The sequence below is a fragment of the Chaetura pelagica genome, unplaced genomic scaffold, assembly GCF_000747805.2.
Source record: "Chaetura pelagica isolate M959 unplaced genomic scaffold, ChaPel_1.0 scaffold143, whole genome shotgun sequence".
NCBI classification, from domain to species: Eukaryota; Metazoa; Chordata; class Aves; order Apodiformes; family Apodidae; genus Chaetura; species Chaetura pelagica.
Genome location: NW_009952701.1, coordinates 1,096,946 through 1,116,408, shown reverse-complemented (window position 1 = coordinate 1,116,408; position 19,463 = coordinate 1,096,946). Strand labels below are relative to the sequence as shown.

Sequence of the window (19,463 nt, the reverse complement as noted above, 5' to 3'; positions counted from 1 at the left end):
AGCAGGAAAACAAATAAAAAGAGGTAATTTCCCTGTCACAGATGGGTCGGGCTGCTCTCCCTGTAGGTGGCTGCTTTGCAATCCACACTCACATATAATGTGCTGTGGAAAAAAATAAATGGAGAGTTGAATCCGAGACTTATGCCCTCAATTAATTTTTGTTCCACTTAATCGAAACTGCTTCATGCCTTTCCTGCAATATTTAATGGGCTGTCTTGGAAGATGGGGCTGCTCTCAGCGTGAGGGAAGTTGGGATTCAGTTCATGTTTGCACCAAAATCCAGTTCTGATCTTTCTTTCTTTGCCTAAAGGCAGGGATCCTGCTGCTCCTGTGATGCTGGAGATAAATTTTGTTAGCAGATACTTTGGGAGAGCAAAGGGGAGAGGGGAGTGGTGTGTAATGAATTCTTGAAGGAATAACATTTCTTTATCTTCAAGCATTATCTTCTCCAGAGTCCTATGTGCTGCCTTGAGCCTCTGTCTGCTGGGTAAGGGAGCAGAGGGAAGAGCTTTGCTTGTGGTTTGATGTACACTCCTCATCTAAGGAAAAAAAAAAGCAAACAAAGAGCAGTACAATTATGCTCTTTGCAGGTTTACAGGCTGCTGGATAGTTTTCTCTATCACACTAGGTTAAAAGGGGATGGTTTGTTTTGGTGTGTGGTTTGAAAATTGAGCCCTGAAGTTAGTTTCTGATTTTTAACTCAAATTAAATCCCAATCAGATCTTCAAGTTCAAACAAACTGCAGTGTCCCTCTCCCTTCTCTGGGGAGTTGATGGCCAGGAGCATAGGGGGTGTGTTCCTACCAATTCACCCACTGACCTGAAAGCAAGAGGTGAACCTGGTTTCACCCTCAGAGCAAAAAGGGGCTGAATAGCTTCTGCAAGTTGGAGGCACCCTCAAAGGTGGATACAGCACCCAAACCAGAGCTACTCCTTGACCTGGGGACTGGCAGAGCCTGGGATTGGGAGAGACAGAGAGAGCAGAGCTTGGGAGCCTGCTTGGTGAGTGGGATGGTAGGGGATAAAAATGGAGAAAGGGAGGAATAACCCCAAACCTGTAATGAACGTGAAAACCCAGCCACGTAAAAGTTGTGGGTTTGAACATCTACCCAGGGACAATTTAATGCAGAAAAGTGGCAGCCTTGAGAGAACCCTGTGCAGCAGATATAGAAAAGAGTATTTGCTCTATGGAGCTTCATGACTGAGGTTTTCTAAAATGTCTCCCAAGTCCTGCTGCCTGGCACTGGGAATTGGGCTTCAGGAGCAGCTTTGGACAAGAACCACGTGGAGCTGGTGGAGCTTGGATGCCCTGGCTTGCTCCTGAATTACATGTGTAAGTTGTGCTTGGGCTTGGGTCCTGCTAAGGCAAAACAATCCCTGGCTGTGTCCAATGGACCCAAAGAGCCAGTTATTGATGGGAGCTTAATGGCTGGTGTATCCATGTCTGGGGAGCTCCCTTGGGTTTGTTTTGCTCATCACTGAGGTGCCACTGGAAAGAGCAGACTGTTCCCAAGCACATTGATGGGGGGGAGAACTGCTTGGCACAGAAGGCCTTTTTTTTAAGGAAGCCCACGTTGAAATATTGGTAGGAAAAAGAATGTATATTGTGCTGTGTTGGGTGTTTACAGGAAATATAGAGTGAAATTACTGAGGAGCTTTACTCAAACAACTGCCAATATTGTTAAGAGTGGAGCACTTGGGGGGAGAAGAGAATGAGGCATTTAAATTTCTCTATTACCATCACTGACTCCAAAGAGGTTTTTGGACCTGCTGTTTCACTTTTTTCTTCTTGCTAGCATTTTATTCCCACTGCTAGGAAAGAGTTGATTGAAGAGGGAGAGATTATCTGGAATTGGAGATAAAGCAAACAAACCAAAATGCTTTTATTTCTCCCAGGAAGAATTTAGCTTTACATTTTGAGCTTTCCATGAAGCTGGAAAAATAACTTACATTGATGCATCTTCACCACTAAACTTACCTCTGCATCAAGCAACAATGAAACCTCCTTTGCTGCAGATGGGCAAAACGGTATCTTCACTTTAAGAAGTTAATTAGGGCACAGATTAAGTTACTCACTTTGCATACAAGAAACCTGTGGGAAAGCCAAGAATCTCTCCCGAAACTCCTGATTTCTGATGAGATCTCTCACCCAGAAGGCTTCTGTACCTGCTCTTCCCCAGCAGCACCCCAGGGCAGGCAGTAGGAGTTGTGTTCCCTAAGGACTCTTGGCTGAAATACCTTTCTTCTTCTTTTTAATTTATTTTTTATTATTTTTATTATGTTTCACGTGCCGTTTGCTGCCACTTTCCCCTTCAGGAGGAGCCCTTCATTTGGGAGCTCTGAGCATCTGCTGCTTAAAATGCTGCAGAAGCCCTGAGTGAGGAAAAGAGCTGCTTGCTTCTAAGATACCAGTGAAATTAAATCATGCAGCAACAATTTTCATAATTTTCTCTCCTCAGTGTGGTTAAGCTGTGGGTGCTGTGGGGCTGGCAGCTCCATGCAGGGAGAATCACCTGGTGCATGCAAGAAGAATTTGCTCCCAGAAGCAGTCGCCAGAGATGTTAGAGAAGCACTTGAGGGATGAGTAGAGTTATATCATTCCTCCTGGCTGGAGCACAGGACTAGAAATAATCATCCTGAGGTGGTGGGGTAGCTCTTCCAGTGAGTTTTCTGCCTGAAGTCAAGCAAGTGACCTTGTTCTGTATTCATCTGTTCAGCAGTGGAGGCTCTTGACCTCTGGAGAAGGGTTTGTTGCATAATATTTTGAAAGAAGTGGCTTAGGTGTATGTCAGGCTGTTTATGTGCTGCCTTGGGCTGTGTCCAGGCTGTGTGTTCCCAGTGACAGGTTTCTGGCCTCAGCTTTGCTCTCAGCCCTGGCATCCCAGGGTAGATGGTGGTTGGTGCCCCCCTGCATTGTTGTTTTTGCACAGAGATACAGGCAAAGGACATGGTGCAAACCTGTCTGGCAGGGTGTGATATTAGAGAAATGAAAATGTCAGTGTTGGAAAAGAAAGGGAACCCTTCAGGAGGCTGGAAATGCTGCATTTTGAACTGCTGACCACAGCAGCCTTTCATCACGGGTGTTTTCTCCTCCTCCTCCTCCCCTCGGCTTTGTAGGAAACATGACTGTCCTGTAGCATTGGAGAAGAAAACGAGTGTTCTGGGGCTGTGATTCCTGGAAGAGACAGGTGTGTCCTTGTGATTTGAACTCCCCAGTTAGCCATGTGGCTGCTGCTGGGATCTGACCTTCTGTCTTTATTTGGAGGGCCCTGCTGCTGTGTCCCCCATTATTGGTGTGTAGGGCTGTCATAGCTTGGATGGCAGGGGCTGATGCAATGTCCTTGTTGATAATGCTCTAATGAAATGTGTTTCCAAAAGGCAGGTGGTGAGAGAAGCACCTGTGATAAAGAAACCCCAGTTTCAGGCTATGGTTGTCTTAGCACGAAGGACCCTATTGTTGCCCCCTGTACTAATTAAAAAATGACCCCACAACCCTACAAACCCTAAGAGCAGCACAGTTCCCACCAGCAGACAAGAAGAGGGTTTGGTTTCCTCCTTTCCAAGGGCCGTAAGGAGCTACTGGTGGAATGGAGAGAGCCTTGGCAGAACCAGCCCTGCTCTGTGCTCAGCAGGGACACGGTGTAGGAAATTACTTGGAGTGGGTTCCTTGGGCAGGGTGGGATGGGGGCACTGCTGCACTCCTCACCCCCACTCTGGGCTGCAGGGAGGGAATGGACCTTGGCTCTGTGGATGTGCCATGGGGCTGACCACACCCATTTTGGGGGCAGGCCCCCATGTTCCCCACCTTGTTCTCCCTGCTGGTCCTGCCTCTTCCTCAGTCTGTCACCTCCTTGGTGGCTTTCTGGCTGTCTGTGGGTGGTGTTATGGCTGGTGGGCTGCCAAAGGACTCTTGCTTGCACTGGGGAGCGAGCAGAGAAGAGCTGCTCTGGTGCTTCCTCCAGACCTTGGGGAGATGCTGGCCACCAGCAGAAACAGCAATGCAGAATGTGGTTCTTCAGCCCCTTTGTAGCACCAAGTGGTGACAATCCTGAAGGGGGTGCTTGAAAGAGAACCACAGAATGGTTTGGGTTTGAAGGGACCTTAAAGATCATTTAGTTCCAACCCCCCTGCATGGGCAGGGACCTGTGAATCCTTCACTGGTCCTTGTTGCCAGGACTGGAGTTCAGCAAAAGGACTATGAGGGACTGATCATCCAGCATTTCATGGGACAGGAATAGTACAGGTTGGCCTTGGCCCTTGTAGGAAGCAGAAGGGGTAAATCTGGCAATTCCTCACCTTGCCATGGTGCAGGAATTGACTCTTAATGAAATAAATAAATCAGACAGTCACCTCCTCTGCAGGCTGCCTGTGTGCTCAGATGCCTGCTGTAGGCTTTTGTGCTTCGTTTCCAATTCCAGCTGAGAGAAGATTAGCTTGGGGTGGGAGGGGGAGGGCTATTTCTGTCCCTCTTCATGCCACCGACTTGACTTTATGCTGCAGACACAGATGCTTCACCTGATCAGCTGGGCCCAATCCTGCAGGTGCCTCCCCACGAGCAATCCAGGGGATGCCAACGATCCCCTTGACTTCAGAAGTGGCTGCTCACATCCCTAGGCCTGGAATTTTACCTTTGCTTGAAAGATGCACAATTTAGCAGAATTCTTTAGTTGCTGAACTATTTCATTTCGAGGTGTCCCAAGCAGGGGTTGCTCTTCCAGCATTTGTGTTTGTTTTTTTGTAAGTGCAATAAAAACGAAGTCGATGACACTTGAGTGAAGGGCCCTTGGAAGTGTTTGTGTTCTGCTTTGGTGTTGTGCTGTGCTTTAAGTAGTGCCTTGGGGAGATGTGATGGAGGATTTGCAGGTCTTAGCTCCAGCTTCGTGGTCTGGCAGGGAGACAAGGAGGCTCTTTAGCATCACCCAGCAGTGTCCCTGTTTTAATGGAACCAGTTCCAACCTCAGCAACGTTATGACAAAGTGTCTACAAGTGGAAGGGTTTGGAGGAGGAGGAGGGGGGCAGCTGTGAGTGGAAAATAAATGGACTCTATTTTCTCCTTTGTGGGATGTAAGAACCAACCTCCAGATGTGAAAAGGGAAGATGTGTGTGCAGGAGAGCCAGGACCACCCCCAGGCAGGGCTGGTGGTGCAGGTGGTACAGCTTGTTGCAACCACTGACTCAGTAAACTCTCACTTCACAGAATCACCGTCATTTCTTGTAGTGCAAGTGAGTAACCAGTGCCCTGAAATAGTCCTTTGAATTTGGTGAGTCAACTCCTGTGTTAAGGTGAGGCAAAATGAACAGGAAATGGAGACTTTTTTTTTATTCTAAAGAAGGGTTGTGTGCCAGCACTGGTGTGCATTTTGATCTTTGACACGGTTGGAGCGTGTCTCTCTGGGCTGCAGCACCAAGAGGACAGTGGTGGCAGGGGTGTCTTCTCTTCCTTCTGGCCCCTGAAATAGTCACCCATTGTCCTCACGGGGCTGGGGACTGCGTGTGTCTAGCAGGATGCTCTCAGCACCAGGCAGATCTGCTGAGCTCATGGAAACTCAACTTGGTTGAACACGAGGAACGGCACCTTTTTTTTTTGGTAGTCATCTTTAAATAAAACAGAAACCAAAATGTGATGCCTTGCAAACCACAGACACCCACACAGCCAGCTTCTGTGTCACTTTGCAGGCAAACAAGTGCTGGGACCTGAAATTGTGCTAAAGTTAGACTGACCAGTTTGTGCAAGGAGAAGTCGATGTGTCACTTCTTCAGTACAGGAGAGAAAGAAGGACCTTGGAACACAGGCAGCTGGAGTGGTGGGGCCAAAGTCTTTGAGAGGGTTCAGGGCTGGGTGTAGGGGAACTTAAGTCTGGGAGAAGCTGAGCTGTGTGCCCTTCAGGGAGACTTCTCAGGATGACCTCTCCGCTCCTTTAGAGGTTTGTTAGCTGATTGATTTGAGGAGATTATGGTGTCTGGTGTTTCCAGAAGATTTCTTGGTGTTTGTGGACCTCCTGTTTCCTTTTCATTCCTATCTGTCAGCTACTTGAGTTCTTTTTGTTCTGCTGTGAGAGCAGAACTGGAGGATGAGGTGCACACAGGAAAGTTGAACCATGGGCAAGGAGAGCAATCCACTCTTCCAGCTTTTTTGGAGGTAAACGCTGAAATAAGGTGTATTTGCTTTAATAAACCCACTGAATTAGGTCTTCATTTCTACTTCAGGTGTGTTTTGGAAAAATATTTGTTCATCTTTCAGCAAACAATGGCAGAAGTGGCCTGGAAAAGGAGCAGGGTGGGAGTGCTCCCTGTGGCGAGAGGCTTTTCCTGCCCTTCTCTCCCCCTCCTTCGAGGTATTGTAAATAAGGCTTCAGATCTGCAGCCCGTGTTACTGGAGCAGAGATTGCCAAAAAAGATACCTCCCCAGGAGTGCCTGCCAGGGGCAGGAGCCGTTCACCAGAGTTCACCAGAGGTGGTGAAGAACTTTCCAGCCAAGTGCCTGGGCAGAGGCAATTCCCAAGCCCCCAAAGAGAAGCTGTTTGGGAAGAGGGCAGCATTTATGGCCCTCTTGCCTGCAGGGTTTGTGGGGGCTGTGGTGGGGCTCTGGGAGAGCTGTGCAGGGTCTGGTGCCATGGAGGAGCCCTGACATGCTGCCCTTGCTTCCCAGCAGCATTGCTGAAGTCCTGAGCTAGTGTTTTCTATCTCAAGCAAGTGTTTGAATTTTTAGGCAGTATCTCTCTTCTGAAAAACTTTGCAATTATTTCATTTTCCCTATTATAGAATCATATAATGGTTTGGTTAGAAGGAACCTTAGAGATCATCTAGTTCCAGCCTCCCTGTGCAGACAGGGACACCTCCCACCAGCCCAGGTTGCTCCAAGCCCCATCCAACCTGCCCTTCAACACTGCCAGGGATGGGGCAGCCACAGCTTCCCTGGGCAACCTGGGCCAGGCTCTCACCACCCTCACACTAAAGAATTTCCTCCTAATGTCTCACCTCAAACTCCCCTCTTCCATTTTAAAGTCACCATCCCTTGTCCTCTGACTCCATGCTCTCATGAAAAGTCCCTCCCTGCTTTTCCTGTAGCCCCTTCAGGTACTGGAACTCTGTGGAACTAAAGTGTTTTTTGTTTTCCAATCTGAAGTTATGGGATGGAACAGGGTTTGTTGGGGTTTTGTTTTTTTCAGATCTGTCCTGAAACCCTCAAAATCAGGTTTGCAGGTGCTGCTGAAGCTGCCCTTGGCCTTCTGTTGGCCACTGAATGACTAAAGCCAGGGTCTGGGCCTGCCCGTGTGTTCAGGCTGAGTTTGTTTGTTTTCAGTTCTCAAACCAATGATCTCAGGGAGGAAATGGCTGCTGGGCTGTCAGTCTGCAGGGATATTTATAGGGAAGGTCAAACCCCTGCGGAAGGTCTGGAGCAATCTTTGGATGGAGCAGCTGCCTCCACCTTGCAGAATTGATGGGAGGTGAGGGATGCGCTGCATGGCTGGACCCTGCAGCTCTTCAGGGTGATGCCTCCCTGGCTGGGCTGCTTCACCCTCTGAAGGGGGATGGGTGGCAGCTTTGCCTGGCTTGGCTGGGTGGGAAAGGTTTGGTATCCTCAGCACAGCTCTCACCTTGCTCTAGCTCCCTTGCTTCTGTTGCTGGTTTTCCCTGTAGATGTTTGGCATCCGTTGCTTATGAGACTGTTGCTTCCTTTCTTCTGGAACAAGAGACTTACACCAGGAGTGGCTTCAGCTGCCCTGCTGGGGCTTTCTCAGGTGAATACTTAGGCTCTCCAGTCTCTCTTTCCCATAAACTGCTGTTATTTTTCTGTTGTTTCGGGGGTTTTATGGGGGTTTTTTTGTAGGGTTTGTTTCCCCCCACCCCACAGCTGGCTGATCCATGAGAGCTCTCATCTCATTCGTGGCTATTTACAGTTGATTTTGGTTTGGCAAGCTCACCTTGTGTCAGGGTGTTGTGACAGGGTCTGTTTGGAAAGGCTGGTTCAATTTACTTGTGACATTGGCTTCATTACAAATGCACCTTTCCCTGTAGGACTGTGCCTTCAATTTGGGACTCGTTGTCTCCTTCTGTGCTGGGGTGGGTGCCTGTGGGTGATGGCTGGGCAGGTACCACTGCTCAGAGGGCTCTGGTGTCCTTGTCACACCAGGAGACTGGGACTGGGCTGTGATTGAACTGCTCCTGTTGTTGTGTTTATGAAGCCCCGTGCAGCAAAACCAGAATGAGCTGGTGTGTGGTGAAGAAAAAACCTGAAGGAAGAGAGAATTGAACACAACCCCCCATGTTTTTCAGTAACTGAGGAGGTTGAAGTGTTAGTAACACCTCCCTGGGAGCTACCTCCAACTCGGCTGGGGTGAGAGGGGGCTGAAGGATGAAGTAGAAGAGTGGGGATGATGCTCCTGGTGGGTTGAGATCCTCTGAGAAAATCTGCCTGACCTCAGGTGGGTAGGCCCAAGCATCTCCAGCCTCTGCCTTCTTGTTTAGTTGTGCAGAGAAGGTCTCATCTGGTGTCTGGCTGCCCTGGGCTCTGTCACTGCAATCCTGGTCCCCTCTGCCCTGACCAAAATGCTTCAGGGAGGCAGCTGCTGGTGTGGATCAGTGCAGTCCTGGCTGAGGAGCTGGGGACACGGACATCACGGGGTGATGGGAATGCTGGAAGGGATCAGCTGCAGGGGAGGATGTGTCTCAGGGCTTCAATCTCTGACTTGTCTGAAGAGTGATACCGAATTCTGTGGAAGATCTTTGCTTATTAAGACTGTCTTTTGCTCCTAAGGGAGGGCTGCCTTGAGCTGTAGATGCAAATGAATTACACTCTAAAACTACTGCTTAATCAAGAGAGTTGTGTTTGGAGTAGGCAAAGGGTGGAACTGCAAAACCCAGGGAGAACCACCAAGCAATTAAAGCACAAATGAGCTGCCTTTTGAAATGGTAGGTGTTGCCTGTCGTTGTTTTCCAACGGGCTGGTCTCAGTTGCTTTTCTGCACAGGATGATGTGTCTTGACCCTTCACACTTTCCTCCTCATTTCAGGTTCCCACCATATTCCTGTCGGACGCTGCAATGGGCCCTTCCCAGCTCGGCCTCAGGATGCTGGTATAGCAGCAGGCACCTGCCAGCCAGAGGGCCTGCGCTGGGACGTCCTTTCCTGATGGATGCCCACGTGGACCTCCGGACAGAGCTGCAGCTGCTGGATAAGGTGCCCACGCTGGAGAGGCTGCGGGCAGCCCAGAAGCGCCGGGCCCAGCAGCTGAAGAAGTGGGCCCAGTACGAGAAGGAGATGCAGCACAAGAAGAGGAAGCATGAAAAGAAGAGAAACGCTGTCAACAGGAAGAAAGTGTCTTTTGAAGCCAGCGTTGCTCTGCTGGAGGCTTCTCTGAGGAACGACTTGGAGGAAGGTACAGTGGTTGTGTCTGGAAGTGTCTTTGGCTACTTGTGAGGTCCGTGGGGCGTTGTGGGCAGAAGCATCTAGGGTGGCATCCAGGGACTGGGCTGCCCTTGAGGTGGTGTTAGTCTCTAGGATGTTATCATCTCTGATGTAGCTCCTCAAATCACTGTGTGACACCAGCCTTACCTACATTGACATCAGGAGTGGGCACATCAGTGCCAGGATATGGCAGGAGTTAAGACTGAGATTTGAGGAAAGGGAGGCAGCTTTCGTCTCTGCTTTTACACTTCCTACTTACAGAAGGTGTGAAACATTCCTTTGCCTTCTGGGTGTGCCTCTTTCAGTGGTTTTACAGAAGTCTGTCACAGGGATTTACATGTCAGTGTAAATCTCTTCAGCTTCCCTGCTTGAGAGGGATGGATTCAGAGCTACATGGATGTGTGAATTTATTCCCCTATTCAAAATACTGCCATTCTTCCTAGAGAAGAGAAATGCAAATTGTTCAGAAATTGGTTTGATTGCGCCATTTCAAAGTGGTTTGAAGTGCTTTGCTTTTTGCTTCAAAATCTGAAGGGAGGAAAAAAGATGTCTCAAGCCAATCCCCTTTAGCCTCAGGGGGGTATAAACCTGCAAGCTCTGGGGAGCCAGAGCTGACTTCTCTGCAGAGAAGTAAAAACATTTCTCAGAGGTGACCTGGAGTAGCTTTTGGAGTTGCTGCTCTGTCAGGTGTGACTGTCCTGATCCCTTGGCATGACAGAGACAAGGAAGATGTTTAGAACACCTGGCCTGTTGAGTTGTAGCTCTGCTGGTGAATGTTGTTCTAGTTTCCAGCATCTGTCTCAAGAAGCAGTATGTACTTTCCTGGTGAGTGGGTGGAAGGCAAGGACCTTGACTTGTCTTCTGAGGAATCTCCCCAAATTCACGTCCCTGTTTCTGGGAAGGTCTTTTGTGCACTGTAACTTGTCCTAACGTGCTTGTTTTGCACCTGTTTGGGAGCTGGAGCACTTTGTGGTAGACAGTGGGGATGGGCAATGTCACAAGCCTTTGCAAAGCCCTGCTGTGTGTCTGTGGCTTTGCCTGCATTTCTAGCCTTTCTCTGGGAGAGCAGACCTGTGACGGTGCCCTGGAAACTGCAGGGGTTTGTTTCTTCCTTGCTTTAAAGATTTAACAGTTGCTTCCATCTTTCTGCTCCACTGAACAAGTGTTTCTCACTCTGAGCTGTTGTAGTTTTACAGGAGAGCCCCAGCAGTGAGGCCAGGCAGAGCCCTGCTGTGGAGCTGTCTGTTGGCATTGCCTGAGATGACAGATGTAGAACTTGTATCACCTCTTCCTGTGCTGGCAGGCACTTGGCAATGTATGGCTTTGGGTTTTGCTCCCAGCTGCCCACCTGGAAGGGACAGGTCATGGTGTTTGGGCAAAACAATGAGGATTTCATTGCCCTCCTCTTCATGCCACGATGGTGCCTCTGCTCCTCACTTGGGCTGGAGGATGTGATGGGGCCAACGTGTCTGAGAGAGGCCCAGCCTTGTAGTCTGGCTGCCTGTGCTTTCTGGCTTTGGATGTGGACATTTTGGAAGGAGGAAACTCCTTATTGTCTGCCTTCCTGATAATTCATCTTGTGAGAGAGGCACGAAGGGCAGGGGTGTTTGAAAATCTAGTGGAGGGGGGTCGTGCACTCTGATGGCAACCAACAGGCAGGGCTGGCACGTGGTCAGGCAGCAGCATTAGTGCACCAGTACTGGAGGTCCTGTAGACAATGGTCTTGCACCACATGTGAATGTGGACACTTGGCTGTTGGGACTGCAGGGACTGAGCATTCAGCTCACAGCTCCATCCTTTTCCTCCTGTAAGGGAACATCCTTTGTTGCAGGTCTCTTTTGGTACCAGAATCAGGCTGAGCCCTTTCTGTAGGTGAGCTTAGGTCTTTAACCATCAGTTGCTCTTTCTGGCATGATTCTGTGATAAAACCTCAGTGGAAAATCAACCTCTGGTGCCAGAGGTTCTTCCCCTGTGTCACTAGAGTTTTCAGGCTTGTAAATTCAATTTGGTTTGTGGTCAATTAAAGTCCTAAAAATAGTGTGTGGGCAGGTTCTGTCCCTGCTCTGACCCCTCTGTGCTGTGGGACCAGTACAAGGGGAGGAGGGGACAGGTTCAAACCCTCAGGCCAAGCTGGGAAAATTCCTTCTCAAGTGCCTTCAGCCAAAGTGAGGGAATCTGTGGGCTTTTGGAAGTCCCGAGGGATTATTTTGATGTATGAATCACCCTTTGTTTCCATGTGGGAAGTGGAGGGGGAGGTGAAATATAAATGATGAAGAAGCTGAGAAGTTGGCGTGAGGAAGGGTAGAGAGCTGGGGGTGCAGATGGCACGTGTCACCCCGACCTGCCTCTGGGGGGGTGTGTCATTTCCATCCTTTGTTCCTTTTCTGTACTTCTGTCTTTCTCACTCCTGAGGTGGGAGAGGGGCTGGGGGTAGGCACTGTGTGGTGAACCTGAGGAAAAGAAAGTGGAGTTGGGTAGTGAGTTGGCCTTTTGTTCAGGAGTTGCCTTGTGCTGTTGTATAACCTGCTAATGGAGGTGGTGGGTTGAGCCCTGTAGAATGGAGTCAGGGGGTGCAAACCCCTGCCCTGCTCTTCAGGGAGCAGCTGTGTCCCTGAAGACCTGGACCTGCTGATTTCATTGTCCTTTGCCCGCACCTTGCCTAGGAGTGATGTAAAGAGCAGTACTCATTCTGCCCAGCTCCTGTGGGTATCTGTGCCACCTTCCCTTGGCCACAGGCTGAGCCACCCCAGCTTCTCCTCTAGCAGGTGATCTCTCTGTTTATGCAAATGTGAGAAGACTACTTGGAGAAGAGGAACCATAGAATGGTTAAGGTTGGAAGGGACCTCAAGGATTATCAGATTCCAACCTCCCTGCTATGAGCAGGGACACCTCCCACTAGACCAGGCTGCACAAGCCTCATCCAACCTGGCCTTGAACACCTCCAGGGAGGGGACAGCCACAGCTTCTCTGAGCATCCTATTCCAGCCCCTTCCTACCCTCATGGTGAAGGATTTCTTCCTGATGTCTAACCTAAATCTCCCCTCTTTCAGTTTAAAACCATTGTCCCATGTCCTATCACCACCCTCTGAGGGGAAAGCCCCTCCCCAGCTTTTCTGCAGCCCCTTCAAGCACTGGAAGGTCTTTATAAGGTCTCCCTAGAGCCTTTTCTTCTCCAGGCTGAACACCCCAACTCTCTCAGCCTGTGTCCCCAGCAGAGCTGCTCCAGCCCTTTGATCATCTTTGTGGCCCTTCTCTGGACCTTCTCCAACAGCTCCATGTCTTGCCTGTGCTGAGAGCTCCAGAGCTGGACACACCAGAGCAGAGCAGAGGGGCAGAATCCCTTGCCTGGTCCTGCTGGCCACACTTCTTTTGATGCAGCCCAGGATGCAGTTGCTCTCTGGGCTCCAGCACTCACTGGCAGCTCATGTGGAGCTTCTCATGGACTACCAACCCCAAGTCCTTCTCCTCAGGACTGCTCTCTAGCCATTCTCCCCCCAGCCTGGATTTGTGCCTGGGGTTGTGCCAACCCAGGTGCAGGACCTTGCCCTTGTTCTCATTGAACTTTGTGAGGTTGGCACTGGCCACCTCTCCAGCCTGTAAAGGTCCCTCTGGATGGCATCCCTTTCCTCTAGGGTGTCAACTACTCCACACACCTTGGAATTCAGTCCCGTGGAAGAAATCCAGGCTTGTCTGTGGCTGTTGAGTCCATGTGTGACTGTGCATGTTGCAGAATCACTGTATCTTATCTTTGATATCTCGTTGTGCTTCTGGTGAAGCAGGACTAAAGGCAGGAGCTCTTGGGGAGCATCAGCCCTGGCGTGGGCAGGAGCTGCAAAGGGGTGATGGCTCCTATGGGCTCGTTCCTTGCATCTTCTGCAACAGATCTGTCAAAATATCCTAGATTTAACAAACAAGCTGCTATTAAAAGCTCTTGTAGATGCCTGCTGACAGAAGCAGGGTAGGGAGCATGCTGCAAACTCCCTGCTTGGCAGATGTGAGCAGACAGTCAAGCCGGGGAGAAGCAGGTGGTGGGCAGTGACCCCAGACTGAGGGCACTGGCCCCCTGGGCTGCAGTGTGCTGGCTGGGACCTTCAGTTTGGAAAGCTGAAATATTTACAGCTCACCCAGTTTGTGGGTGAGCTCTGAGGTGAGAGCAGAGGGTTCCCAGTTGATGCACTGGACCAGCTCCACTCTCCCACTGGAGGAGCTGGAAAGGACGTGCTGTGGAGGGTCACCATGCACAACCCCCTTTTTTAAGTAGAAATATGTTCAAGCCCTCACCAAGCTCATCACCTGAGCTGGTTGCAGGAGATGGTGCCAAAGGGGAGGGAGGCATTGACTCCATGCAGAGGTCATGGTGAGCAGCCATGTTGAGGACAACCTCTGGGCTGTTCTTAGGGCTGCCAAGGAGAGTTGCTTTATAGTGCAATAAAACAATGCTTTGCAAGCCAGCCTAGTAATTGCAAAGGCTGCTGAAGGCTGTGGCCCATCAAGGCTGTCCTACAAGGTGATGACCCGAAACTGTGGGGAGGAGGCTGGTCCCACTGTTCCCAGGACAACACCTTGTCTCCCAGAGCAGTCCCAGCTGCTGCAGGGCTATCATGTCCAGGTCTTTCTACATGGCTGAGCTCTTAGAAAAGCAGCCCCAGAGCATGAGGAGAGTAGCTGGTGATCTGCAAATGGAAAAAAAAGAACTCCCAGAGGTGGGTTAAGTGGCTGCCTGTGCAGATAGATGTGAGACATTTGCTGCCTGGAAGTCCCTTTGCACACCCAGCCACTCTGTAGGGGCAGCTCCCACTTGGATGACAGAAGCTGGAGTTGTTCCCATTAGCTGGGGGTGAGCTGTGCTCCCTTCAGCAAACCAATGGGGGAATAAAGCCCCCTGATGGACCCACTCACCTTCCAGCAGTGCTGGAGGTGCCCTGGTTTCTCCTCCTCCAGGATGAGCAGGCACCTGCTGCACCCCCAGCCCTGGCTCTGGGAAGCATCACTGCAAAGTCCTTCAGCTCCCACCTTCTGGCACTGCAGCCCGCAAGCAAAACTTCATCAGAGCCAGAGTGTTGCATAAAACAGCACCTCTGCAGAAGTGAAACCGTGCAGATCCTGGCGGCTGGTGAGCCAGAAAGTGAAGGAAAACTTAGGTTTGATGACCTTGGACTTGGCATCCAGCAAATGTGTTTCCATCAGCAGAGCAGTGGGTGCAAGCTTGGGGCTCACTGTGTCCTGCACCTCCCTGGGGAGGGTGTAAGTGTTGCACAGTTTATTTGGATAAATCCATCCCCCTCAATTCCCTTTCTGCTGACCCTTAAACCTCCTGTAACCATGGGGCAGTGCTGAGTGTGGCCAACTCTTTTAGGAGCCATCCCCAGGCAGCTCTGGCTGTGCTCCCTTTGCACCTTTCTGGAATAAACCCAACCTTGTCATTTGCAAAGGCACTTTTAAAAGAGGCCTTAATTAGTGTCTATAAATTGCTTTCTTTAACCTTTCCAAGTTGATGTGATCTGTTCCCTTGTTAGTAAAAACCTTTTATGAGGTGCCTTAATTTTTCACCTACATTATTAGTCTCCTGAAGCTTTTTACGTGGGGTTCCTGTGTCTGTTTCGATGTGCAAGTGCATTTATCTGCCTGAGAAGATTTTTCTCCTGGGTTTTGTGGCTTTTGAAAGGGCTCTGACAAAAACGTCTTTTATCAACTGCCATCTGAGTGTATATCTGGATATTTGGGGAATGTCTTGAGTCAGAAATGTGAAGGTTCTTTTCAACAGCAAAGGTGTTTCTTGAGTTTTAAACTCCATAGGTGTGGAAACGGAAGGTGCCCTCTTGGGAAGGTGTGTGGGGGAGCTCTTGGCAATGATTGATTTTGTTAATTTTGTTAATGGTGGTTGGTACATCTTCCAAAAGCAGATTTATTTATTTAGGCATATTTAGCTTGGCTTTTTCCTGCAATCTGGATATGATGCCAGTGCAGGGTGGCTTGCATATGGCAGCTAACTAGGTGGCATCTGGAAGCACAAGAAATATTGACTGTGCAACTTTCTCTGTTGTCACAACAAGTAAACATTTTTATTAACTCCCTTGTATTTCAATCAAGTGGGAAGATTATTTTCCTTTCCATAAGAGCTTGAAATGTCAACTTTCCTGTTTGGAAACTAATGCTGGAAGTCCATTTCAGGTTTCCTGGGATAAGGTTCTCTCCAGCCCCAAATCTTGAGTCACTTTTACACATTTGGTTTCAAACCCTTTCTTTAAACAAAAAAGGTTTTATGAGAAATACTTCTAAAAATTATTTTTAAATAACAAAATGAGATATTTCATTAATTTAAATATGTATTTTTATAAAATATGTCACCAGCTGTTGTAGAAAAACTTTGGTTTCAGTGGGTCAAGCCTCTTCTTAATCCCTGGGGTGTCTGTTCTCAGGGTGCTGCCGTTGCCTGCTCTGAGCTTTGCTGCTTGCTGGTTCAGGATGTGTGAGCTGGGGGGCTCTTTCCATACTTACAGCCCAGAAATGCTGCATCTTTAGAATTTCTTAATGCCCAGCAAGGCTCACAGCATGTACAGTCTCCCTTCTGCACCCTGCACAGTGAGAAATTGCTTTGCTTGACTAAAACAAGGACACAAAACGTGCATGCAGATGCTCTGACCTTCCTTGCCAAGAGATGGTGATGTAGGGATCCTGGCAGGAATTGCTTTGATCAACATTTAAACACACACCTCCCACCCCCCTTATATGCCCAGCTGTCCAGCCCCACCTCTGTGGGCAGATCTTTCTGCTTGTACCTCATTTTGGCAGAGGCATGTCCTTGGCTTCTGAGATGGAAATGGGTGGGTTTCACATTGTTTCAGGTTCTGGCTTTTATGTGTGCGCCAACTTCCAGCATTTCTGAAACCACTGAAAAGATTTCTCATGTATAATGAGTGAGCATCAATTCAGATTCAAAGTACTTTTCCCTCCAGTAAGGATGGACTGTTTGGAATCAAGGTGTTTTAGATCAAACAGCGATTGGCCAATGACTGTTGCCAATGTCAGATTATTGTTTCTAACTTGATGTGGCTTAAGTCACTTATTCAGCTTCTGAAATTTGGCTACAATGTGTTCTGGAGGGGAAACTGTGAGCTGGTGTCTCCTTGGCTGCAGGTACCCCTACATGCACACTGAGTATGTCTTTGGTTTGTTGATATTGTTGATGGTTGCTGCTTAATGCAGCCATGAGCAAGGAGCATTCCCTGCCAGAAGGAGATCTGGGCAATGGGGAGAGAGGGCTGAAGCTCTTAGGGCTGTGCATGGAAGGTGCAGTAGGTAGGATATGTAAGGTCACCATCTGCTCTGCAAACCCTGCCTGGCCAAATCACAGCAGGGAGAGCTCAGGGCACAAGAGCCACCTTTGCAGGGAACGTCAGGACTTGTGTCAGCCAAAGGCAGATTAGCCATAGGATCTTAATTCAACCAGGTGTCCTGGGAGGTTCCTGCATACAATGAAGTGCTAAATCACTGGCGTTTAACCTTTCCATTCCCTGTCCTAGCTGCTCTGCTTCCAACAAAGGGAAGGCAGCCTTGGATGGCTGCTGATTTTCTGGTGTCTACAGGCTGCCAAATGTCCAAGCCAGAACCTTCCCAGTCCAAGCTTGACTGAGGTGTGGAAATGCAGTGATGGCCATGGACACGGGTTGGATCAGGCACTGGAAGCAGCACTCCTGGCTGCCTGCTTGGTGGGATAATGGTGTGGAAGGGCTGATGCTGCAGCCCAGCCAGCTTCTGGCCCCCACAGGGCTATGACATGGAGCTTCTTGCAGTTCCTTGACTGCCTGGCTGCCTTCCAGGCGTGTGCTGTTTCCTACACTCCCATGAATGGTGTGTTTTGTCCCATTCCAACAACAAGAACCCAGAGAGCATAAATAACAGCTCAGGAGGGGGCTCTGGCATCTTCTTTGTAATAATCTGCAGCAACATAGAGTGAAATGTTGTCTGTCTCCCCACCTTGGCCACCACCTCCAATAGCCAGGGCTCTGCCTTGCTACAGTGCTCTGTTGTGATATCTAATCTTATTCTGCCAAAAGGACATAAGGTTTTTGCCTGATCCACTCTCAGGAGCTCACTGGTAGCTGGAGTTTTGCAGCATCATTGTGTTTTTAAGTGTATTTTGAAAACAAAGACCCACCCCCCCAAAAAAAAAAACCAACAACCCTGACCCCAAACCTCCTCTTCTTGGCAAATGAATCATGGTGGGTAAATGAGTATTGCTGGAGGTGAAGCCTTATTGCAGGGCTAAATCTCACACTTTACCCTGATGCAGTAGAAAACAGTGCTTGGATATGGTTTCTGGACAGGAAGACCTTGGCTGTAAGCTGTGGCTGCAGGTTCTGTTTTTTTTCCTCTTCTCCTGGACAAGGAGAACTTGAAAAGTGGATTTTTATTTATTTATTTTTCCCAGATTTAAATTCCAACCCTTCTGGATTCAGGTCAGCTCAGGTGGTATAGATTTCTTCCTCCAAGAATCATGGAAAATGGAGGTTGAGAGGGCCTCAGGAGGTCATGTAATCCACCTCCTGCCCCCAGGCAGGATCAACTGTATATAAAATGCTTGCTAATGAGCTTGGAGTTAGGTATCTTGGTGTATTTATAGGCATCTCTGCAACACGAGAGCAGATACCTGTGCAACCAGCCCTGCTTCTCATTCACTTCCGTGTGTTTCCCCCCCCTTGCTTATATTTATCCCCCCTTAGTTTGCTTTGCATCCCATCCTGGCACTTAGTGACTGTGAGTTTTCCTGCTTCTGTGAAGAATGCTCGAATTCTTTCTTTAATAGCAGTTGCTATGGCAGCTGGTTCAGGCAGTGCTTTAGAATCTAGTGCTGAGCTGCTTTTACAACTGCTTTCACTGCTTGGGTTTTTTTTCCCTCTGGAGCCAGGCCAGATCTTTGGGAAACCTTATCACCAGCTGCAAATGTCTTGATAAAAAATAAATAGAAATAATCAGATGCTGGCACAACTGTTTAAATGTCTCCTAAGCCTTGCTTACCCTCTAACCCATCACCTAAGGGATGCTAAATAGGCCAGGAAGCAAACTGTTTAATTCTGCCTGCTGATGCTGCTGTAATCAAGAGCCAAGATGCAATCAAGCACCCTGCACTCCTGGTAATTCAGGGAACAAGAGCCCATGGGCAGCTCCCAGCAAGCGGATGCAGTTTCCACTGAGGTCCCTGCAATTTGCAACTGCTGATGGCTGAATTTGGCCTCTGGATCCCCTAGTCAGTGTGAGGCAGACTGGCTGTAAATGTTGCTCATGCAGGGAGCTGGCTTTAGTTGCTCAGTTGCTTCTCATACTCCCTATACATTTTATAACACTTTGCAGCATCTGTCAGTTTGGCCAAGAATTTCAAGCTTTTCAAGCTAGGTCTCAATTCCCTTTTTCCTGGTGGTCTCATCTGCTCTGTCTGGCTTTGCTTTGGGTTGTTGTTTGTTTCTTTTCTGGTGTCTTGGTGTTTTTTGGGTTTTTTTTGTTCAAAGATTTCAAGGATTTCTCAGTTCCCTTTTTCCTGGTGGTCTTGTCTGCTCTGTCTGGCTTTGCTTTCAAGCTGGGACAGAGGAGTGGTCCCTGTCTTGAGTGTAAGAGCACCAAGTCCTGAATTGTGATGGGGCACTTCCTAGGTCCCATTTCAATTTGTGTGTTTTCACCTGGGCTGAAAAGAGACACCATATTAATTAAACAAGCAAACCAATCTAAAACGAATCATGAATCAAAAAAATCCCAATCACTTTTCCTTTTGGTTTTTTCCCTGCTAAGAAATACTGCAGTAGTATCCACCTCTAAAAAGGGGAGTCTAGAGCAGGAATTAACCTGAAAGTCACTCTCACTGTTCTCACTCGTTGCACCAGCCCTGTTTTGACCCTGTTGGCAACTGTTGGTTTCTGTAGCAGAGAAGTCTTATCTGCACACAGCTTGTATTTTGTTCTGTGTTACACCTACATCTGCCTGGAAATATCCACATTTTGAGTGGGTGAGGGAGATTTTGGCACTTTGAAAGTATTTCCACTCTGGTCTGATTCAGAGCAGGAAA

At 48.8% G+C, this 19,463-nt stretch overlaps 1 protein-coding gene across 2 annotated transcripts in view; it reads left to right on the top strand.

Annotated features, from left to right (window-relative positions):
* The first annotated feature begins 9,018 nt into the window (after positions 1 to 9,018).
* Positions 9,019 to 19,463, top strand: part of PPP1R16B (protein phosphatase 1, regulatory subunit 16B) — a 44,019-nt gene continuing 33,574 nt past the window's right edge. The window contains exon 1 of one of the 2 annotated variants that reach the window (XM_009994047.1): positions 9,019 to 9,377. In XM_009994047.1, the coding sequence (XP_009992349.1) occupies positions 9,131 to 9,377 (247 nt within the window). In that variant the 5' untranslated portion in view covers positions 9,019 to 9,130. The remainder of the gene's footprint in view (positions 9,378 to 19,463) is intronic. The other variant, XM_009994048.1, reaches the window with a different exon arrangement.